The sequence below is a fragment of the Dromiciops gliroides genome, chromosome 3, assembly GCF_019393635.1.
Source record: "Dromiciops gliroides isolate mDroGli1 chromosome 3, mDroGli1.pri, whole genome shotgun sequence".
Taxonomy (NCBI): domain Eukaryota; kingdom Metazoa; phylum Chordata; class Mammalia; order Microbiotheria; family Microbiotheriidae; genus Dromiciops; species Dromiciops gliroides.
The window spans coordinates 172,440,260-172,461,910 of NC_057863.1; the positions used below are offsets into that span (position 1 = coordinate 172,440,260).

The 21,651-nt window shown below is 41.8% G+C and overlaps 1 protein-coding gene across 3 annotated transcripts in view; it reads right to left on the bottom strand.

Moving 5' to 3' along the window:
* The window catches only part of IRS2 (insulin receptor substrate 2), a 37,896-nt gene extending 32,098 nt beyond the window's left edge, over positions 1-5,798 (bottom strand). For all 3 annotated transcript variants that reach the window (XR_006355592.1, XR_006355591.1, XM_043993017.1), the window contains exon 1: positions 1,636-5,798. Coding sequence is in view for 1 of the 3 variants with exons in the window: in XM_043993017.1 (XP_043848952.1) it covers positions 1,636-5,794 (4,159 nt within the window). In the remaining 2 variants the exon portion in view is untranslated. The remainder of the gene's footprint in view (positions 1-1,635) is intronic.
* Positions 5,799-21,651: the final 15,853 nt, after the last annotated feature.

The window sequence follows — 21,651 nt, forward strand, 5'->3', positions numbered from 1 at the left end:
TTATTTATTTTTACTATAATCAGGTCTGGGCAAAAATTGTTACTTTTACAGTTTGCTGTGTCAAATATACCTACCGAGAAATATAAGGACTTCTGTTGGTATATTGATATAATCTATGCAAATTTTCAGCTAACCCTTTCCTTCCTTGCTGAAAGTTTGCAGAACTACGTAGAATATTTGTTTGATACAATGTACAACAGTGGATGGAAGATATTTATAGGAAAAAGTCTAACACATCAACTTTATTTGAGTTTCATTAGTCTCCAAAAGTCATTATCCTTTTTCAATTATTGTGTCACTGACCTTTTGGTCTTACTTCCAAAAGAGGAAATAGCTTTTCCTCTAGAAGACTAACATGGAGGGCGAAGAAGAGGTATTTTATGGTCACAGCTAAATCTCCTAAAATGCCACTACTGTATTATGAAATGCCTACTAGATTTAGACTTTTAAGAGGTGTACTCCTTATGGGGAGAAAAAAGAAAGAGAGAAATGCATGCCCAAGCCAGCCTAACCATCCAATTACAATGCCTGCTAGTTGTTTACTCAAAAACCAAACCAAAACAAAAAAACCTCATCAATTATAATATTCAGTTGATCCTGTTCAAGCTGCCCTGTGGACCTAAATGACCTCAAAAGAAGCCTCTAAAACACCAGCACCTCAGCAAAGGAACAGCTATGAAATGAAAGAAGAAACCCCTCAAATCTCCAACATTTGAATCTTTCTTTTTGTCTTCAAGCTTTGTGTATTGCAGCTCTACTCCAACATCCAAGCCAATTACCATGCCTTCATATTTAGAATGAACTGGCAGCTGCAGTTACACATCACTATTCACAGGCCTTTGAAGAAAATTCCCAGAACAATGAAGAACACATACAACTATTATCGACAAAAACCCATGTTTTTGTCTCACATTCTGTGCTTCTTGCAGATTCACTCAAGTTCCTCCACAACAGATAAAATAATTTGACTCGTAGAAACTGTCATTTAGTTTCTATATAAAACTTTAATTAAATTAATAACTATTTGATAGGCTAATTAATTATTCACGATGTCACCCAGGGGGATGGTTGGTAACTTTCTAAAACAAATTTTCTTTGCACTTGGTCGAAAATTTTTTAAAAATCCAAAAGAAAAAAAAATAACACTTTTAAGTAACACTTAAAAACATTAACATGTATCCAGTCCAGAGTGCTGCAATCCAGGAGGAAGGAGAGAACAGGAGGAAGTCTAAGCAATACTCATTTAGACTTTCCCAATAATGTTTTAGTAACTAAAAAGATAAACAGTGCTGTTTAAAGAGGCCTTTCTTTGGCTTGATTCAAAGAAAGGTTCGTGTGGGGGAGGGGGGGGGAAGAGGGAAGAAATGACCTGGATGGCAAAATGAAAGTATCCCTGTTTTTAAGCCTCCTTCACATTAACTGTTTTACTAATTCTTGGGAGGGCCTTACTTTGGCAGAAAGTCCCCCACAGAAGGCCAAAGTAAAACAAATCAAGCTTAATTCAGGGCTTTTACCATTTAGGTCAAGTTATTAAAGAGAAGAAAGTGGAGGTCAGGAAGCACAGGTTCCTCAGGCCTGCTGCCTTATGGTACTTCCCCACCTTTGCACCCAATTCCAAAACAAAGATGGTCTCACCTTTCACAGCTGTAGCCTCCTTCAGGTGATGGGACATGAAGTCAATGCTAGCATAGGTGTTGGCTGTGGGCAAGGGTCCAGAACCTGGGCCCACACAACCACCTGTGTTGCTGCCACTTCCACCATTGATGAGCCCACTGAGGCCACGGGTCCGGGTCCAGGTGCTCTTGTCTCCAGATTGCTGCTGCTGCTGCAACAACAGGCCAGCTTCATCTCTGACATCAATGGCAATGTAGTTGAGACCATTCTGGAAGCCTGCTGATGTCTCCCGACACATAGGAGAGACATTGCTCCCAGGGCAACCAACTAACGCCCCAGGTTGGTTTTGTGTCCACCTTGGCTGCTGGGGCTGGGGTGGCAGAGGGAACGATGGCTGCCGAAGGTGAGGAGATGTGGATGGCTCTTCTTCACCTCCTCCAAGATTCTCACTACCACTGCCACTGGGCCCCTCGCCACTTTTCCTGAGAGAGACGTTTTCCACAGAGGCCGAGTTGTGGCGCTTAGTATTGTGTGCGAAGGATGGGGACACAGGGGTCACAGTAGTGGTCGAGGAGAAGGTTTCCGAGCTGTGGCGTCGTCGGCCACCCTGTGGGTCAGCACGGATGACCTTGGCACCCCGGTGTGGGTCTGGGGGTGGGCTGGCCAGCAGGAAGGCCTCTACACCAGACACCTGGTCCATCAAACTCAGCCGCTTCACACCAGATGTAGGGCTGGTCACCCGGGCACTTTCTGGCTTCGGAGGTGCTGCGATGGGCTGTGGGGGAGTGGCAGCTATGCCGAAGGCCATCTCGGTGTAGTCACCACTATCCCCTGTCTCAGGGGGACTAGAGGGGGAAGAGGCAGAAACAGGGGCTGGGTGGCAGGTAGAAGAAGCTGGAGGAAGGCGGTAGAGCTCTCCTGGTGGTGGTGGAGGTGGTAGTTGCTGCTGCTGGGAGGAAGAAATAGAGGAGGAGGCAGGTGGTGTTGGCAGTGGTGGGCAGGGTGAGGAGGCCTCAGGGGACATCAAGGCATCCAAGGAACCCACAGAGCCACCACCCTCAGTGCCAGATTTGGGTGACTTGGGTGAGCCGAAGCCAAGGTTCATATAGTCAGAGAGGGGAGAGCGCCTCCGGCTGTCACCACTGGTGCCAGGGGTACCTGAACCCATTGAAGAGGCTGGACTGCTCGCTGAGAGTAGTGACGATGACGAGGCTGCTGAACTCAGCAGGGGAGGTGGAGGTGGTGAAAGGTGGGCTCCAGATTCATTAAAGTCAATGTTGATGTACTCACCTGGGCTTTTCGGCTCAGGTGGCAGTGGGTACTCATGCATGCTAGGTAGGGTTCTAAGCCCCTCCAGGGACAAACGAGTTGGGCGGACTGCTCTGCAACGCTGGATGAGGAAACTCTCTGGCCGGTTGTTGTTGCCACTGCTGCTGCCACTCTGCCTAACTGTGGAAGGCACTAGGTGGTGAGGTTGGGAGTGGCTGCCCCCATTAGATACTAAGGGCCTGGCGGGCTGGGTGCAGGGGGTAGTTGTGGTGGGCAGTGGCTGCAGCCTTGGCTGCTCTTGCTCCTCTTCCACAATCCTCCTTCCCACGGGAGAATTCATGAATACATACTGGTCACTATCCCCATTTCGAGGACAGGGAGTTTTGTAGGAACGGGGCAGTGAGCTGTAACAGCAGCCTGGGACTCTCTTGGGTGGCTCTCCACCACCAGGCAATGGAACTGAGTCATAGAAGAAGTCGGGTGGGGTGAGAGAAGCTCCGGCATCACTAGGGGACATGTTAAGGTAATCCCCATTGGAAAGTAGCTTGCCCTCAGAGCTCTCCACTGAGAGCTTGGAACCACACCACATCCGCATGTACCCACTGTCCTCAGGAGAGCTTTCGGCCGGAGAACTGGTCTTGTAGCTGCTACCATTCAGTGGGGAGCCTCTACCACTTGTTGCTGATGAGGCAGCCTGGGATGCTGCACCTGCAGCAAGGGTGGCTGCTGCCATCCGCGGCTGTAGTATTTGTTTGGGAGCAGAGACACTGGTGGGACTCATGGGCATGTAGTCATCACTTTTGCAACTTCCCATGCTGCCCCCTGCCAGTGGGGCCACTCCAGGAGTCATGGGCATGTAGCCATCATCTGCTCCAAGGTTACTGCTGGAGCTCCGATGGGAGCCTATCTCAATGTCCCCATAGTCCTCCGGGTATGGGTTGTAGGTCACTTTGGGAGATGAAGCTGGGTAAAGGCGGTTGGAGCTGCCCGCAAAGCTTGCCCGCATCAAAGTATATTCATCAAGGGAGGCAGAGGACACTTGGGGCACTGCACGTTGGCGAGCAGGTGTGGTCAGAGAGTAAGTCCTCTTTCTGTGACCCTTGTCCAAGTCTGGGGCCCCCTCCCCGGACACCCTTCGGTAGCTTCGGCCACATAGGCTCAGGGGTCTCTCCATGGTCATGTATCCATATAGTTCAGTCCCACTGCCATCTCTCGCTGGTGGGGTCTCGGCTATGGACTCAGGAGTGTTGCTTCGGTTGCTGCAAAAGGCCCTCAGGTCCCCAGGGCTCGAGCCATATTCATCCAAGGACATAAAGCCTGGGTCACTGGGGGAGCCAGAAGCGGACGCACTGCCACTAGAGGGCCGCTGGCCCTGGTGGTGTTGAAGGTGGTGTGGATGTGGATGCTGTCCTTGAGGCAAGGAGTAAGAAGCTGAGCCATGCCCGCTGCTGGAGGAGAGGCTGCCAGGACTGGTGGCAGACGGAGGCGAATGGGACACCGGCATAGACATGGATCGGCTGTGTTGCAGGGGGCCCCCTGCAGGGGCTAACATCATCTTATTAGGTCGCATGGAGGCGCTGCAGCTGCTGCTCAGCGTATGGGACCTGCTCAGGGGAGTCCTCACCGGGCCGGGACTCATGGGGCTGCCGGCCACTGAAACTGGCCTGCAGCCCACCCCTCCTCCGCTCCCGCTGCTGCCGTCCCCCTCGCTGGCCGTGCGGACCCGACACGAGCTGCATTTCCCAGCCCCTGGGGCCTGACTCGCAATGGGGGCACCGGCCGCGGGAGGTGTGGCGGCCAGGCTGTCTGTCCGGGATCGGCGAAGGAGGCCGGTCTGGCTTGGGGGCAGGTTGACCATGTGATGGTGGTGGTGCCGCCGGGTGCCCGGGACGCTGATGGGGTGGGTGGAAGAGGAGCCCGAAGACTGGCTCTTGCTGCGAGGACGGAATTCGAACAGCTCCTTCAGGGCTTTCATCGCCTCCAGGATGGTTTCGTGGATGTTCTGGGCCACCACGGAGTCATCCGCCTGCATCCAGAGCTCGCCAGGGCCCGTGGACGCCGAGCGCCCTACCTCGATGAAGAAGAAGCTGTCCGAGTGGCCGCAGCGTCGGATGTTCATCAGCTGCAGGGTGACCGACGGCGCCTCGCAGTTGAGCTTCACAAAAGCGATGGTGCGCGCCGAGAGGCAGAGCCGGTACACCCCGGTCAGGTTCTTGCTCTGCCCCAGCCCCTTGGGCTTCAGGTTCACCTGCCAGACCTCCCGGTACGCGGCGGTGGCCGGGGTGATCAGCCCGTAGTGGAGGTCCTCGGCCGCTGCCCCAAAGGAGCCGCTGCCGCCCGAGCCGGGCAGGGAGGCGCTGCACGACGAGGCGCCGGCTGACGAGGCACCGGCCGAGAGGCAGTGCGGATAGAGCGAGCTCGAGTCGTAGGCGGCTTTGCCCTCGTTGAGCAGGTCGGTGAGCGCCCGGTACCAGCCCTCCTGCTCCTGCTCGTTTTCGGCCGCCACGGCGAAGTACTCGTCCTTGGTGTAGAGGGCGATCAGATACTTGTGCTTGGCGTCCGCCCGCTTGTTAATGTTGAGGCAGGAGTCTAGGGCGATCACCCTTTTCGGGGCCCCCGACTTGTTCTTCCACTTTTTCTCATTCTCGTAGTACTCCAGCCTAGCGGGCAGGGGCGGCTGCCCCCCTGCCCCCCCAGCGCCCTGCTCTTCACTGCCGCTCCCGGGGCCCCGGAGCACGAAGAAACGTTTGTGTCCGTGTTTTTGCTTCCTCAGGTAGCCGCACTTCCGCACGCTGTGGTTGTTGTTGTTGTTGTTGTTATTGAGGTTGGTGCCGCCGCCGCCGCTGCCGCCTCCTCCTCCGTTGGAGGAATTCGCCGGGGTCAGGAGCCCGTTCAGTGGCGGGCTGGCCATCCTCCCGGGAGGGTGCAGTCCTGACCTCCCCAATCCAGTCGCGAAGGCAACAGGGGGAGGGGGAGGGGGAGGCAGAGGGAGGGGTGATTTGGGGAGGGGGGAGTGATTTGGGGATGGGAGGTTGGGGATGTCTTCCCTTCACTCTCAAGTGAAAGCGTCTCTTTCCCCAAAGGTTTAAAAAAGGGGGGCGAAAAAAAGCAATGATCGGAAGATGAGCCGAACCGGCTTCCCTCTGCTGCTCGGTTATCTCCGGTGGTCGGGCCGAATGATGCACAGATCACAGTCCACTCCCGCCCCCACCTTCTCCAACTTCCCGCGGCTCCTCTCTCTCCAGTGTCTCTGGCTGCCCTAAAAAGCCCAGAGTAGCCCCCGTCTCTGGACGGCAGTCGCCTTCCCCGCTCAGGTTAAGCCGCTGCACTTGTCCCTGCTGCTGGGGCTGCAGCCACCGCCGTCGCCGCCGCCGCCACCGCCGCCGCCACCGCGGCCGCCGCTGCCTCTGAGCGCTCTGGGCTGCTTCGGTGAGCTTCGAGTCCCTCGGCGTGGCTCGGGGTTGCTGTCTCTGCTCCCGCTACTGGTGCTACTGCCGCCGCCAACGGCGACTCCTGCCTGTCTCGGTCCCAGTTGAACAGTGAGTAACACATCGCGCACTGAGTGACTGAACTAAAGAGCAAAACAACATGTGACTCTGCGTTACGCAGGCACACACACGAGCGCAGGGCGAGGGGGGGAAAGAGGGGGCGAGACAACTGCACTCCTCCCCCACACGCACCCCGCATTGGGTGCAGCGCCGGGGGACTGACGGCCCTGAGCACCAATTGAGCACCAAGCAGAGGAAGTGGAGGGAGGGGGAAGCGGGGCGGGGGGGGAGAGGGGGAACCAGAGGGTGGCGGGAGGAGGGATAAGGGAGGAGAGAGAAGGCGGGCCCTAAAGCACCCCTCCTTTTTTCCCCTTTCTCTTCCCTCCCTCCTCCTCCTCTCTCCTCCTTTCTCCTTCTGTTTCTTTTCCCGCCTATCCCCTCCCCCGCTCTGAGCTCCCCTCCCCTCCCCGCACACACGGTAAAGAGATGGAGAGACTGGGAAGGGGGGCGTAGGATATGGGGGAAATGCCAGCTCTAGTGCCTCATTAATCAGAGGCTTGTTGTTGATGCACGCGAAGGAAATGCCACCCAGGGCGTGAAAAAGGAGAGAGGAGAAGGGGCGGGGAAAGGGGGAGCTGGGGGAGGAAGTGGAGGGGGGGGGCGAGACGGACCTTTCACTCCTGCTATTGAATATATTAAATTATCCCCACACTTCCGCTGTAAAGGAAATACTGTAAAGCTTGTATGGGGAGGAGGTGGGGGGACTTTGGAGATCAAAGCGCAGACACAGCTAGCTAATAGGTTAGGAAGGGGGGGCGGGAAGCATCCCCCTGAATAAACCCTAATGCATCTCACACCCTCCCCCCCCCCCGCCCCCACTCCAAATCTGCAGCGGCTCTGGCTTCATGGAATCTTTTCCTTTGGGAAGAAAGGAGGTGTGGACGAATTCGGACTTTTTTTCTCGGCACTCTCCTCCAGGCCCGAGCCCCAATCCGGAAAAGCAAGCCGTTCTTGAATATTTCTGAGAAGTTTATGCTGCCGATTACCCGTTTTGTGGGAAGGGGAATGTGTGGCGCAGCTCCTGTTTGTTTACCGGTCTAGGGTGGAAGGTCTCTGGGGTCGGGGTGCCCTCACTTTGGTCGCTCTCAGTATTATTAGTATTATTATTTGACATTCTCTCTCTCTCCCTCTTCCCCATGGCTGTAAAGGGTGGCCCTGGAGAGAGCCTGGCAGGCGCTTGTTTACGAACATCAAAATTAGTCACACGGTGAGATGAAGCTCAATAGCTGCTTCATCCCCTTTACGGGAAAGAAGGGGGACGGAGGGTGTAGGGGGGGGGCGTAGAAGAAGAATTCTCATTGTTAAGAAGAGGGCAGCCCCTGAGATACAAGCAGGGGAGGGAGAGGGTGTTGAAAATCATTGCTTAGGGTGAGGTATGCCGCGTAAAAACTGTGGGGGGGAAAGCCGAATGCGGAGAGGAAAGAGTAATGAGTCTTGGGATAAAAGCAAAGCTCAATGGAACAGCCCCCCCCCCCCCCCCCCCCCCCGCTTAGGCTGGTTTTAATCAGCCACAAATCTCTCTCCCAGACCAGGCTTCAGACCTTTCTTTTTTACATATGCTTGGGGGGCGGTGGAGGTAGGGGTGAGCGGTGGGCAGGGCGGATGTGTGTGCCAGGGGGTGGGGGCAAGATGAGGGAAGAGGGGGACTGGTCGCACAAACATCCCTGTTTTCGCATTTTCTTTTCGGGATGTCATCAGGACCTATTAACTTGTCAGATTGTCATGAAGTTGAATCCATCTGTTTTGGATGTAACAGGAGAAAGAATGAGAAGGAACAGGAGCCAGAGAAAAATACAGTTTCCATAGTGCAGGGATAGGGCGGGCACCAGCAAGAAAACAACATTAGCGAAACTCTGTGTCAGCAGCCGTTTGTTCCTAGCCTGCTTAGACCCCATCCCACACGTACACACACTCACAAGAGGGTAAGGGTGTATATACCCACCTTGCAGCTACTGATCCCCCACCCCTCCACTCCTAGGTCGAACAGAATTTTGAATTCCTGCTTCTATTTTGGGGGGCGGTTGTATGGATTTTGATGATTCCTCCCCTTCTTTGGTCTGGACTTTGGATTTCATCTTTGTAGAGAACTCCTGGTGAGGAAAGCCCCATCTACCAATACGGATCAGCAACTGTACTTTTATTTGTTGTTTTAGAGAGTTGCGGGGGGCGGGGGAGGGCGGTATTGAGTGTTTAGATGAATTAGTTGGTCTGAGACTCACAGCCAGTATATATCACCAGAGGTATTTGAACTCAGCTCTTCTTGTCTCCAAGTTGGATCTCTTCACTACGCTAGACTGTGTCTCATGATTTTCATACTCACAAAGTAGGTTCCCTGTAATGCTTTATATTAGAAACCAAATGAAAACTTACTTGACAGTACATTTCAGTAAGCTTAATGTGGGTATAGGATCATCATGATGGTGGAAAAGGAAGAATGGAATTGCCCATTAAAACAAACTAACAAACAAACAAACTTCTTTTTTGGTTTTACTTCTTAAGAGTGTATGAAGTCACATGGTTTTACTTCTTAAGAGTGTTTGTGTGAAGTCACAGGAGAGAATAATTTGTCAAAGTAATGAATTATTGTTATTAAATAATTTAAATATTCATTATGCCTCTGAAATTCTTGGAAAATTTATAAGGAAGCATTTTCAAAATATATTACAATCTTACTTGTCTGTAAAAATACTTGTAAGTCTGGCATCTCAAAAATAAAATTATATAGTTTTAAACCATTTGTAGGTTAAATGATCTGAAATTAAAAAAACATTTTATGTCAATATAATTTGCATAGATTTATGATTAAAGATCAGTGTTGAAAAGAGATTTGGATATATAATTGCCATGAGATAAATTCATTTAAATCCCATTCCTTAATCCTTGACCTTTTTCTAAAGATTGATAATGTGTAACTAGAAATGTCCTCTTTAAATGTGGGTTTCTTGTTTTGTTTGTGTGTGGGTTGGTGGGAGAGATGAGGGAGGCAATGTCTGTGGACCTTGCAGTTTGGTTTTCTGTTTGCTTCTTCTTTATATGCTGTTGCCTTTTATATCAACAAAGGTTGCCTAGCAATTCAGTGTATCTCTATCTGGAAACCATAGAGGGAGTCTTACCTGGATGGCTGACGAAAATATACTCTGCTTTATTGGCCTTGTAGCAATTCTCATTACTTAAGGAAAAACTTGTACCTATGACCCCTTTCCCTTCTTCATCATTTCACCTAGGTTACAGAATGTGTGTGTGTGGGGGGGGAGGAGATCAAGAAAATGACATCTTACCATCACTCTATAATTTCCTATGAAATGTTTAGTCCAAGTGTTTTTATTTCTCTCTACCCACCTCCACCCCTACCCTCACCCCCCCACCTTCAGATTCTTACTCTACACCAGGATGAATTAAATGTTCATATGCATCTTCAGCTGACACATATGATGTTAACAAGTGTCATCTAGAAGTTTCTTGACTGTCTGTTTTAAGACCATTCTAAGTTTGAATGCCAACTTTTTTTCATTGTTGTTGTTCTGTTGTTAAGGATCAGTAGCTTTATGGACAGGCATGAAGTTTAGCTTGGCCGTTGCCTTCTATCTGTTGCCAGCGTCACCAAGTTAAGGGTAGGCAAACTGAGAAAAAGGGTGGAGAATTATCACACACGTCATTAGCATTGTCTTATACCATTAAGATAACAAATCTCTTGCAGTTAACACACACACACACACACACACACACACACACACACACACACACACCACAAAACAAAAAAAAAAACCAACCAAAAAAAAACAACCCTTGGTTTTAATCCTGAACCTCAAAATGTGGGAGACATATATTCAACTTACATTAGGAAGTTTATTCCAGGATGCTGAAACCAAGAAATTTTGTATTCAGAATTATTTCAATCTTCTTCCTCATGTGCTGAAAGGCTTTTTCTTTTATGGTCAGTGCAATCTCATTTCTTTTTGTGAAAAAACCTGTTTTTTTCTTTCTGTCTCTTTGTCTCTCTATCTCTGTCACTGTCTTGTCTCTGTGCTGTCGTTCTCTCTCACAGAAAGTATGTAAATACTTATTTACTAATTTAAGTTCTATTCTACACCTTATTCTTTTCTAACTGTTCTCCCATACTCTTTTAGCAAAAGCCAGCTAATAACTCCTGCCCAATAAGCTTTAAACTGAAGTACTGAAAACTGTTGAATGGCCTGCTGCCAACACACAGCCTGGTTGAAAATTTTTCTCATGCCCCAAGATCTTTAGTTGGCAGTTTTCCCCCCCTCTTTCTGTAGGATAATAAAGTGCTTATGTCTCCTAGCAAAAGGGACCCTTCATGCATACTAGAAGTATTTTCTATTTTAAATAAATCAGTGCTCTCTTTCCAGAGCAATCGTTTTTTGCTATAGTAATTACATTGTTGTTGTTTTTTAAGGCAAGTAAAAATATGCACCATAATCCCATTTCAAGAGGAATCCATACTGGAAGATAAAAATATGGTAGAAAATAATGGAAACACTTTTTCTCCTTTGAGTCCATTTAGGTATGAGTGAAAAGGAGGTAGAAAGAGCATAAGAACATTTATGGTAATTAGAAAGCAAATTTGAGCATTCTAATATCCATTGTATTTTAATCTTGATAGAGGGTAGGTTGACCATGTTCTACCTGTCTAGGGTTTTAAAATATAAGAAACACTCTAATTCTGTTTAGAATTATTGTGCATTTTAGGACAAATCTGATTGTTAAAGATTTTTATCTTGAACGTTCTTTTTAAAAGTAGGCATTACATTATACTTCTAATAAGAGTGATGGCTTGGTAGATTAGTTTGTTTTTAAATATCCATTTCTCTGTTGAATTAACTCTGTGCAAAAAAAAAGTTCATTAGTCTTATTCATAATGTGGTGCCAGTCCACTTAAACAACAAGCTTATCTTTAAAAATTCAATTTGCTAATATTTTTCAACTGAAATTTCACAAGAATTTTGTAACATGCTGACTGTGCATAACTGCAACGTCCAATTTAAATGATAGAATGAAACTGCTCTTTTCGATCATTTACAATTTAAGTCATTTGAATATATATGTAAAGAATCAGAATTTAACAATGGAACAAAAAGTAAAGGTTTAAAAAACTTAACATTTCCAGATTTTATATAAAGTATTATTGTATTTAATGCATGTGCATGCTTGTCCAAGCATTATTTAGATAATGCTCTATTCTGAAAATGGATGGAATTATATAAATAGCATTCTTCAAAAATAGCTCTTTATATAGGTACCCACTCAGTTTACATTCAAAAAGATTTGTTATTATTACTTAGTGTTTTTTGCTATTCTAAAAGGCACATTGAATGCAATTTATTTTAAATAAATATCAACACATACCTGAATGAAAGAAGAACTGCAGTTTGGAATTAAAAGGCCACCTTAATGCTGATGTGGTGTTGTCTTTTGATTTCTTAACCCGTGAGGGAAAGAGTCATGTCATAGAAGAATTTTTTAAAAACTACAGCTAGCATCCAATTTTAGGACTTTCCTAAAGTCCTTCAGTGATTGATGTGAAAATTAAACATTTGAGCCTGAATAACATTAGTGAATCATCATAACATGGGAGTTTTCTCCTTGGAACATCTCTTTTCCTTTGAATACATGTCCTCTGTAATATAATAGGCTCATGTCTTGCGTGACCGAATTGATGCCCTGTGTACTGCTTGCTGTTTGTAGCTCCTGCTGCTGGGTATAAAACTGGCTCTCTTCTAGTCAGAGCGGAACAAAATTGTCTGCCTCTCAATCTTCACATCATCAGTAGCAGATACAATGAAATATGCCTCCAAAGTGACACAGCTATATTTTTTTCCTGGGGGGGGGGGGTCGAGGGAGGTAAGCAATGATGATGATCTAAGATTTAGGGTATAGTGGAATATATTTTAGATATTACTAAAGGGGAAAGCTCAGCATGTAGGTCTTTGAACAATTTATTTTTGTGTGTGGCAGAATTCTTTCTAATTTTACATTCAGTAAAGTGCCCATGAGATAGAGAATAGGACATGAACTGCTCCTTGACAGATTTTCCAGTGTGTTATTGAAATGTATTATAACTGGAAACCTTTTACTTTTCTGTAGTTGTTCATGTACTGTTCTAAGCTTGCCTTATGAGACTGTTTTCAAGAGTTGTTTTGAAATTCAACCTAAAGATAACAGAGGAAATGTGATCCACTCTTGTGAATGCTGCCACCAACTGGTAAAATTTCTTCCAACGCCAGATTCATCACTAGCATTTTTGGTAGAGGAGCATCTAGTAAAGAAAGTTGGTTAAATGAATGTTTATATTTTTTTCTTGAAACAAATGGAATTTAAAAAGTATTTTCTGATAGTAGTCAATAAAAAGTGAATTATGGGGAATCTGTAAGTACAAAATCATATTCATGAATAAATATACATACTTTTCAATTGTGTTTATATCCCCCCAAAAACATTATATATATATATATATATATATATATAAAGATTTACAATCTGGAAAAACTGGATTTCTTTGGGAATACATAATGAAACACCGCAGACATTCTTCACAAGAAATTTTACTCTGAAATATTTGCCGAATGTTAAGGATTCAATGTTAGTAGAAATAAACATAAACATTTATTTATATTCATGATTAAGCCTTATGAGTTTCTGGTTTAATTAAGAAAATACTGCTATGTGTTTCCTGGCATATTTTGACATCAAATCTTTTAAAACTATTTCAAATTCATTATTGAAGTTAATCAAAAGATACATTTTGAGTAAGGTGGGAAAATATTTAAGAAAAACTTAAGAAAACAAGTAAAATACAAGTATCCTATGGCCCTTGGTTATTGTCATAGTATCATTTTTAGTAAAAAAAAAATAGGAAAGACCCAGGGAGTGCATAACCAATTTTAAATGCAGAGCTTGGACATTTTCTCTTACCTAATTGGATTTGTCTCAATTATTAACCAATACAATGAATGAAGGTCTTATATTTAATCACTTCTATTACAGCTGGATGTGCATGAAGGATGATGGACCAAGTGAAAAACTTGGTTTAATTTGTTACCAAGTGATGATTGGGATGGCAGAGAGAGAGAGAGAGAGAGAGAGAGAGAGAGAGCAGAAAATATGTCATCTAGCCTAAGGATGGAGAATAATTCTAAGGATGTAACAGACAGAAATCCAAATTATTTTAGTGTTATTGCTTTGCAGCTTTTTTTCAATGCCTTGTGCTTTGATTAGAAATTTTGTAATCTATTTTTAAAAACTGAATTTAGATTTGTTTAGGAAATGCAGAATAATGATATTCACACAAACTTGTGAACCTGAAATTGGCATTATTTGCTGCTAGACACTTATGGCTGAAGAAGTTAGAAGAACTTAAGCCTCAAATAAGCAAGACCAGTATAATAGGACGCTAAATTTTGATTTTAATAATCCTTTACTGCTATAGATAGTAAGTTGTTACTGGTTTTTATTTGTGAGGGCTATCTAGCTTGATAAAAAAGTGATGCAAGCAATTTTTTTAAAAAATTGAAAACACTGATAAATTAAGTTTTTCTGGAGGAGTGTCTTTTTAATTATCGTAAAATCATTCATAGATAATGTTTCCTTACCTCTTTTCAAAGACAAATATTACAATGAAACAAACAGTTTCTTAAGAACCTCATAAAAATGTTCGGGTTTCACTTTACTTTTCTGCAGCACATTTAAAATTCATATCACATTTAAAAACAGTATATACCATTTCAAATCTGATGCATAAATTCTCACAATAAAAATTACTATGCAGGTGGTTGGCATTTAGAGTTACTGGATGGTTGCATTATTTATTGGTGTATGTGTCTTGTAAGAAAAGGTGAGATGATATTTTATAGCACAAATAGAAATCTGTATCTTTTTTATTTCCACATTTCTTGCCAGTAAGATATCAGTAAGTTCTGTCTCCTAAAGAAATTATGGGGTTTTGTGGTGATTAAATATTTAAACACTAAATGCTTATACAGTCGTTGAGCATTAAATATATACTGAATGAAATAAAGAAAACACATGAGCAACTTGTGGGGAAAATCCAAATAAACTTCCAAACTAAACTTTCATTTCATTCCATTCTCAAACTATCAATACTTGAGAAATAGCTTTTTTTCATGTGTTGCTCTACAACAGTACATTCAGACAATATTATTTTTAGAACGAATTCCAAATTGCAAATTTTAAAATAACTTATGGCAATTCATTTACCTAATTTAAAAGAGTAGTGTCAATTTTGAACCACTTCCTTTTTTATGTTTTTAGGGAGAATGTTCTCCCTCTTCAAGTCCAGGCACTTTCTGCAAGGAACAGTTATTTAGATCAAATTACATATTCAGGAAAATCCCAGGTAATGATATGATTAAAGGTATAAAGGACAAAACAAGAGATGAGTGCAGTCTTGGTTGGGTAGGAATTGCTGTTGAGCAAAATTGTGCTTTCTTAGAAAAAAAAGAGAAAAGAAATGAGAAACCCCTGAGAGCTAAATAATTACTGATTTTCAAAAGCAGATTAGGACACTGCCCTGTTTTTTTCCTTTCAATTATGGGATATTTGTTTACTGATGAACCTGAACAAAACTGTAGTGAAAATATACTCTCTGATCTTAGATTCTACCTGGGTTTTTAAAATAACACAATACTCCTCTCTAGCATCACTTGATGTGGGTGTTTAATAAATGTTAAATAAAATAATGATAACAAGAATTTTAAAAGTTGCATGTATCAGGTAGCACATCCCATTTTTTCTGTTTCTTAAAATATAATTAAAGTGTTTCCCATATGGTTTTTGTTGTTGCTTTTCATTAGGTGTCTTTTGTCCCACATTCTTAACATAAGAGCTTAATTCTCTCACTTAGAAAGGATGTTTACAATCTTCAGTTAATTCCTTAGAGAGAAAATAGTTTTTCCTTGTTGAAATAATGTCCCTTGTTGTGATTAGATTGCTATTTTCAAACTTAATAATACATAATGAGATCATTTTAGTAGTAATAAGGTATGTATATACCACAAGTACATATTGTGCAAATAAGGGACATCAATTTTGAAAATATCAAGAGTGCTTAAAAGTCAGTGAATGTTTTTCACAGGTTTTAAATTGCTTACAGGGAAAGGGTGATGGTATGAAAAAAAAACCAACCTATTTTCTTTCATGGTAATGAGCTTTAACCAGATACTCCTAGTATTCACATTTAGGTTGATTTTTAAACTGAAGAAAAAATAGTTGCCTAGATTACATAATAACTTAGAAAAATAACTCAGAAAATCTATAACTATAATGCAATAAAAATAATACATTTCAACTGAAACAAAAGTGTGAGACATTTTTCATCTGTGTATCTTAATGTCAGATCCCTAGCCATGTAACAAAATGGTTGATTTCACCTAGGTTTTGGAATCTGAAGGGATTTTTGTGATTTGTTATTTGTATAATTACTGATTAATTCATTATAAGATGATAAAAGTAGTTTTGCTCCTTTTGTTTGCCTGTTCATCTGATAGGCAAATATAATTTCATCAAAAGAACACTGGAATAAGAATTGGGAGATCTTCTTTAATTAATTTATTTGTAGTGTGTCAGATAACATACCTGAGCCTTAGTTTCCTAAATTTGCAAAATGAATGAGTTAGAATGTATGTTCTCTAAATTGCCTTTCAGCTCTCAAAATTCTATGATTAGTTTATGACTTTTTATGAACGAGAGCTGAGAGAGAAGCTCTATTTTAATTGTACCTAAAGATATTGGGTGAGGAGAAGTCATAGGATGTAGACCTGGAAGGGACCTTAGGGAACATCTTTTCAGATCCCTCTTCTGTTATTTCTTAACCTATTTTGATTTATAGATGCCTTTTATTTTTCTATCAGGCATGTTAGGATGGATATATTTTTACGACATCTCTTATAATAAAATAAAAATAGTTAATCCAAAACAATGCATCTTTAACAGTGTTTTCAAATTTGTGCCTCCATGATCACCTACCAAAATTTGATAGACTTACTTCATTTTCTCTTCTCTAGAACCAAAATTGGTTACTACTAAAATTTTTTTAGAAATCAACTGCCATTTAGTATTCTTTTCATTCACATTATAGTTGTCACATTGCTCTTTTTATCTTATATTTTCATTTATGTTGCTTTCATGTTCTTTATTTCGTTCAATATCAGTTCACACATATTTTCCCATTTTTCTCTAATGTTTCCACATTTGTAATTTTTATCATGCAATAATATCTTTTGAGGTCATAAACACAGTTTATTCAACTATTTTGCAGTTAATGGGCATCTACTGTTTCTACTTCACTACTAATAAAAAAATCCCTTTATGAATAAATTGGTGTACTTAGGATATTTTTTTCTTTATTTTTTTTATCTCATGTAAATATATGCCCAGTAGGAGAATTACTGGATCAAGGAGTATGACCAATTTTGTCACTTTTGTCACCTTTCCCCCTCACATAACTCCAAGCTCTTTTATGGGATAATTGAAATAATTATCTGTTAACCAGATAATGTATTAGGGTGTCCATATAATCTCAGCTGTACCACCTTGGACTTTTTTAAATGATCGGTGCCCTTTTACTCCCAACCCTCTCATCTTATGAAGAAACTAAGGCCTGTAAAGGTTAAATTTACCCATTCTTACAAAGAAAGTAAGGAGCAGATTCTCTCTTATGAATTCAGTGCTCTTTCCATTATACTATATCGACCATCTTGAATATTTTTGAAAACAAAAATAACAGCAACACTGTGTTAAGTTCTAACTGGATAATCATCTAGCTATTTTCCAGGTATCCAGCAATTTAAAAAAGTAAACTTTAAGAATAAAAGCTCCATAGCGAAATAAATTCTCAAATGCAGGTCACTCCAAGAATATTATATTATGACACTACCATTAAAGCCAAAGCCAATGCTGAAGATTCCAGATAGTGCAAACGGCAATATCTTGCCATTGTTAGACATTAGTGAGATGATCCAGTGGCACAGGCACTGAGTGAATGGAAGTAAAGGTGGCATCAGAGAAGCCCCTGATTAATATGAGTTTACTAATCAACCTGATGAAATTACAAGGTATGAGCTATTGTTAGTCCCTGATCAAATTTGAAGAATGTTCTAGTCCAACTGAAGTCACCATGTCACCCTTCCCCCCCCCCACCCCAGGAGCTCATCATCTTTTCCCCCAACCCTCCACATTTTGAACTTCCTTATTATTGCAAGGTTACCACCACCATCCTTTCAGGCAGCCTTAACTCCTCACTCTTTCTCACACACCATATACAATCTGTTGCCAAGTTGTGTTGATTTCACCTTCAATTGTAACTTCAACTTTACCTGCTTCAATTCTCTCCCTACTTCAATCCATCCTCCATTCAGCTGTCAAATTAATTTTTGACCATAGCACTCTTTTTCATGGCTCCTTGATCTAGAGCCACAAATAAAACCCACTATTTGGCATCCAATGTCCTTCACAACCTTTCTCCCTACTACGTTGCCAGTCTTCTTCAACCTTACTCCCTTTCACTTATTCTGTGATCCAGCGACACTGTCCTCTTTGTTGTTCTTTGCACAAGATATTCTGTCTCCCAACTACAGGCAGTTTATCTAGTTATGCTCCATGCCTGGAATTTCTCTATCTTCATTTCCATTTCCTGGTTCCCTGGTTCCATAAGTCAGGAAAAATCCCATTTTCTACAAGAAGCTTTTACTGATTTACTCTTAATGCAAGAGTGTCCTTTCTGCTGATTACTTCTGGTTTATCATGTATATATCTGATCTGTAAATAGTTGTTTTCAGTTTGTCTACCCCATTAGACTGTGAGCTCCTTGAGAACCTAGGCTATTTTGTTTATTTGTTTTGTTTTCCTTTGTATCCCTAGCACTTGTCATAGGGCTTGGTATATAGTGGACACTTAAAATATTTATAAATTAAGAATCAAATTGATGGGACAAAAGGAATTCCTGAGGATTGTCTTATAGAAGAATCTGTCCCTCTGTAGCTTATAAAAGAAATTCATTTCTTATAACACAGTAATATTCCTTCACAGTCATTTACCAAAATGTGTTCAACCATTCTGCAATTGATAGCACAGTAGAAAACCATGGAAAGACTTGCATGAAGACCTAAATGAGGAGAATCAAGAAAACATCGTATACAGTAATAGCAATATTGTTTTAAGAATGACTTTGAGCGAATGACTAATTTTCACTATTATAAACAACCAAATTACAAAGGAGATATGAATAAAAATGCATCTTCATTCAGAGAAAGAACTTATAAGTAGAAATATGTATAGAATATTTTTATATGTCTATATAATACACACCTATTTCTGTCTAATGGTAGCCATCTCTAGGATGGGAGGGGGAAGAGAAAATGAAATCTACGTGATAACTTTATTATATATTTAAAAGGAATAGTAACTTGTACATAATAGATTTGCAGTTTCATGTGCAATTATCTTTTTTTAATTATACTATGTTATGGAAATTTTTGTTTTATTCCATGAGTTAAAAGAAATAAAAGAAACTCAATTTTGGGGTGCTTAGCTGTTAAGAATTTCTTTTTTGTCTCTTTCCTTGCTCCTTATAAATTGCACCAAAGGTTTGTGAAGAGAACTCCACCATGATTGATAATTGCTTATACCCTATTATTTCATCAGTTTAATTTAGTTACTCAATTTGATCAGAAACTCCCTGAACCACCCTCCTTACTTAAAACTGTGGAATGAGTTAGCAGAAGGAAGAAGAAGATGGACTGGTTCAGGGATAGGTTAAATCACCTGCTGGAAGGTAGCATTAGGTTCTAATACTTGCTCCACTTAATCATATAGCAATTTATAATGAGAGTAATTGGGGAGAAATTGCTTTCCCTTAGTCTTTATGTAGTATACATTCAGTCTTTTTTGTCCGAGAAAACAAACAATGATTTCCTGACCTTTCCTACTTTATGATTTACTGCTTCCTTCCTGTGATTCATTTCACTTTTCCCAGCAAATAAAGATGCAATTTTTTTCTTTAAAAAATCAGAATGAATGACTACAGCACCCTTTGGAAGAAAATAGGTGTTAAAACTTGGAGAAAGGATGATAGGCAAAAGAGGGGCAGTGGGCAATTAGGAAAGGAAGCGCAATGGACACAGAATTTTCAGAAAAGGAAATAGGAGGCAAGATGGTGAGGTGGAAAAACCAATAGACTGTTAATTTGAAGATATGAATAACAGGTCCTGGTTCTGCCAGTAGCTTCACTAAGTAATTTAGTCTATTTGGCCTCAGTTTCTTCATCCATAATATTAAGGAGGTACAATCTTTATAAACTTCCTTCCAGATCTAAAATGCTATGTACTTGTGGCACAATGTCTATTAGTAATATATCGCATGACTGCCTGGAGGCAATGAATAGAAATAAAAATTAACACTACACCGCCAAAGTGGCTAACTGCCAGAGACATATTAAGCACTCAACAAATCCTTTTTAACTATGAAATCAAATCACAATGATTCCAATAGACTATCTTCCATTTCCAGGGATTGAACGTTTTCATTTAGGTGCTACTAAAGAGTGGACAGCTCTTACCTGGAGATCAATCACTGTACTGTGATGGCTTTGCTGTGAGGACCACCTGTCCATGGTATCTTGGTTTGCACACTGCTTTTTGCTTTGTAAAATGGTGTTCAGCTTGAACCCTCAATGTTACTGAATGTTGTTTCATGCCTTTACCTTCTGAATTCACTCACAACTCTCTTCTACCTCCAAGCTTGCATTTCTGTATTCTGACCTCCAGCTTGTATATCTTAATTCCATGTCTAGTCTGTTTCCTCTGCCTAGATTGGAACAATAAGTGCTAAACCCACTGGTTTACTGAGACTCTGATTCTTGCCCTCATCTTCTATAATAGTTTGACCACACAATGGGAATGCTGACCTTGGTATTTCATTCAAGGTTCTTGACCATAACATGTGAAGTTTTCCAGCCATTTTGTCTGATGGTGCAATTTTCTTCCTTCTCCTGACCACCACTGCCTCATCATTTGACAAGTGATCTGGTATTCATCATTTTCAAGTTTCTGTTGCATAAGCTCAGACAAGTGTTAAGGAACTCAGTATTGCTATTTGTAGGGTATGGTGGTACCAGACTAACTACAATAGGTGTAAAGAAGCCATAGGTGGTCTGTTCAATAGAACAATTCTGGACTCCCCCTCACCTCCAAGAAATATCCTAAATGCTTACGTAACGTTTGCTATTACTTTATGTTCATAAGGCTTTTATTTTTCTTCTAAATATAATAATTGAAGTTAGGATAAGCCATCAACCAATGGACAGTGATGTTTAGACTGTGGGCTTAGGGTCCAGCTAGACTTTCCATATGTGTGAGTAACTATATAAGAATGAATAAAGCATCATTTTGAACTCATGATTTTGTTTTCTTTTGTATTAATATTGTAAAGACACACAGAAATGGAGCCATACCTTGAGGATTCTTTTGTTAAAGTTCGCATAACAATTGGGGATGTTGTGTTTGTTTGATTTCGGGGGGGTATTGGTTGTGTGAAGAACTTTGAATTTCATATAAAGTTCACAGTTGGAATACAAAATGTTAAAAGATGAAAGAAACTTTTTCTAACATATTTTTATAGTTGTCCTTCTTTCATGAATTCATAAAAGTAGCCCATAAAAGGAGGAAAATCCATAATTTGTTCTTATTGTCACAATTAGGTCCAGAATATCACTTCCATTCTCTTTTTATGCAAAATGTTTAAGTTATGATCTTTTCTCACACAGTGACTTTATTGATTTAAGGAGGTGTACAGGAATTGAATTTTTATTCAGGAAAATTTCACTTCAGCTTTGTTTCACAGAGGAAAACAGGGATAGTTTCAAACCCACACTTACACAACAACAACAAATATTGCTCCCCTATTTTTCTTGATGACTTTGATTTTTAATAATATATGATGACATTATAGTCTATTACATGCAAAACCTTTTTTCCTCTTTAGTACAGATAACTGTTCTTTTTTTTTTAGTTGATCTTCTCTGATGTTTTTTGTCTCTCCTGGAAGAGTTGGCTTCCAGAAGTTTTCATGTCTACATCATCCTGCCCATATAGGCTCTTATTTCCTATAGTTCAGAATACAAAGGATAACTAAATAGCAAAGCTTTTAAACTGGTAAGTATAATGTTATATTTATTACTAAATCAGCG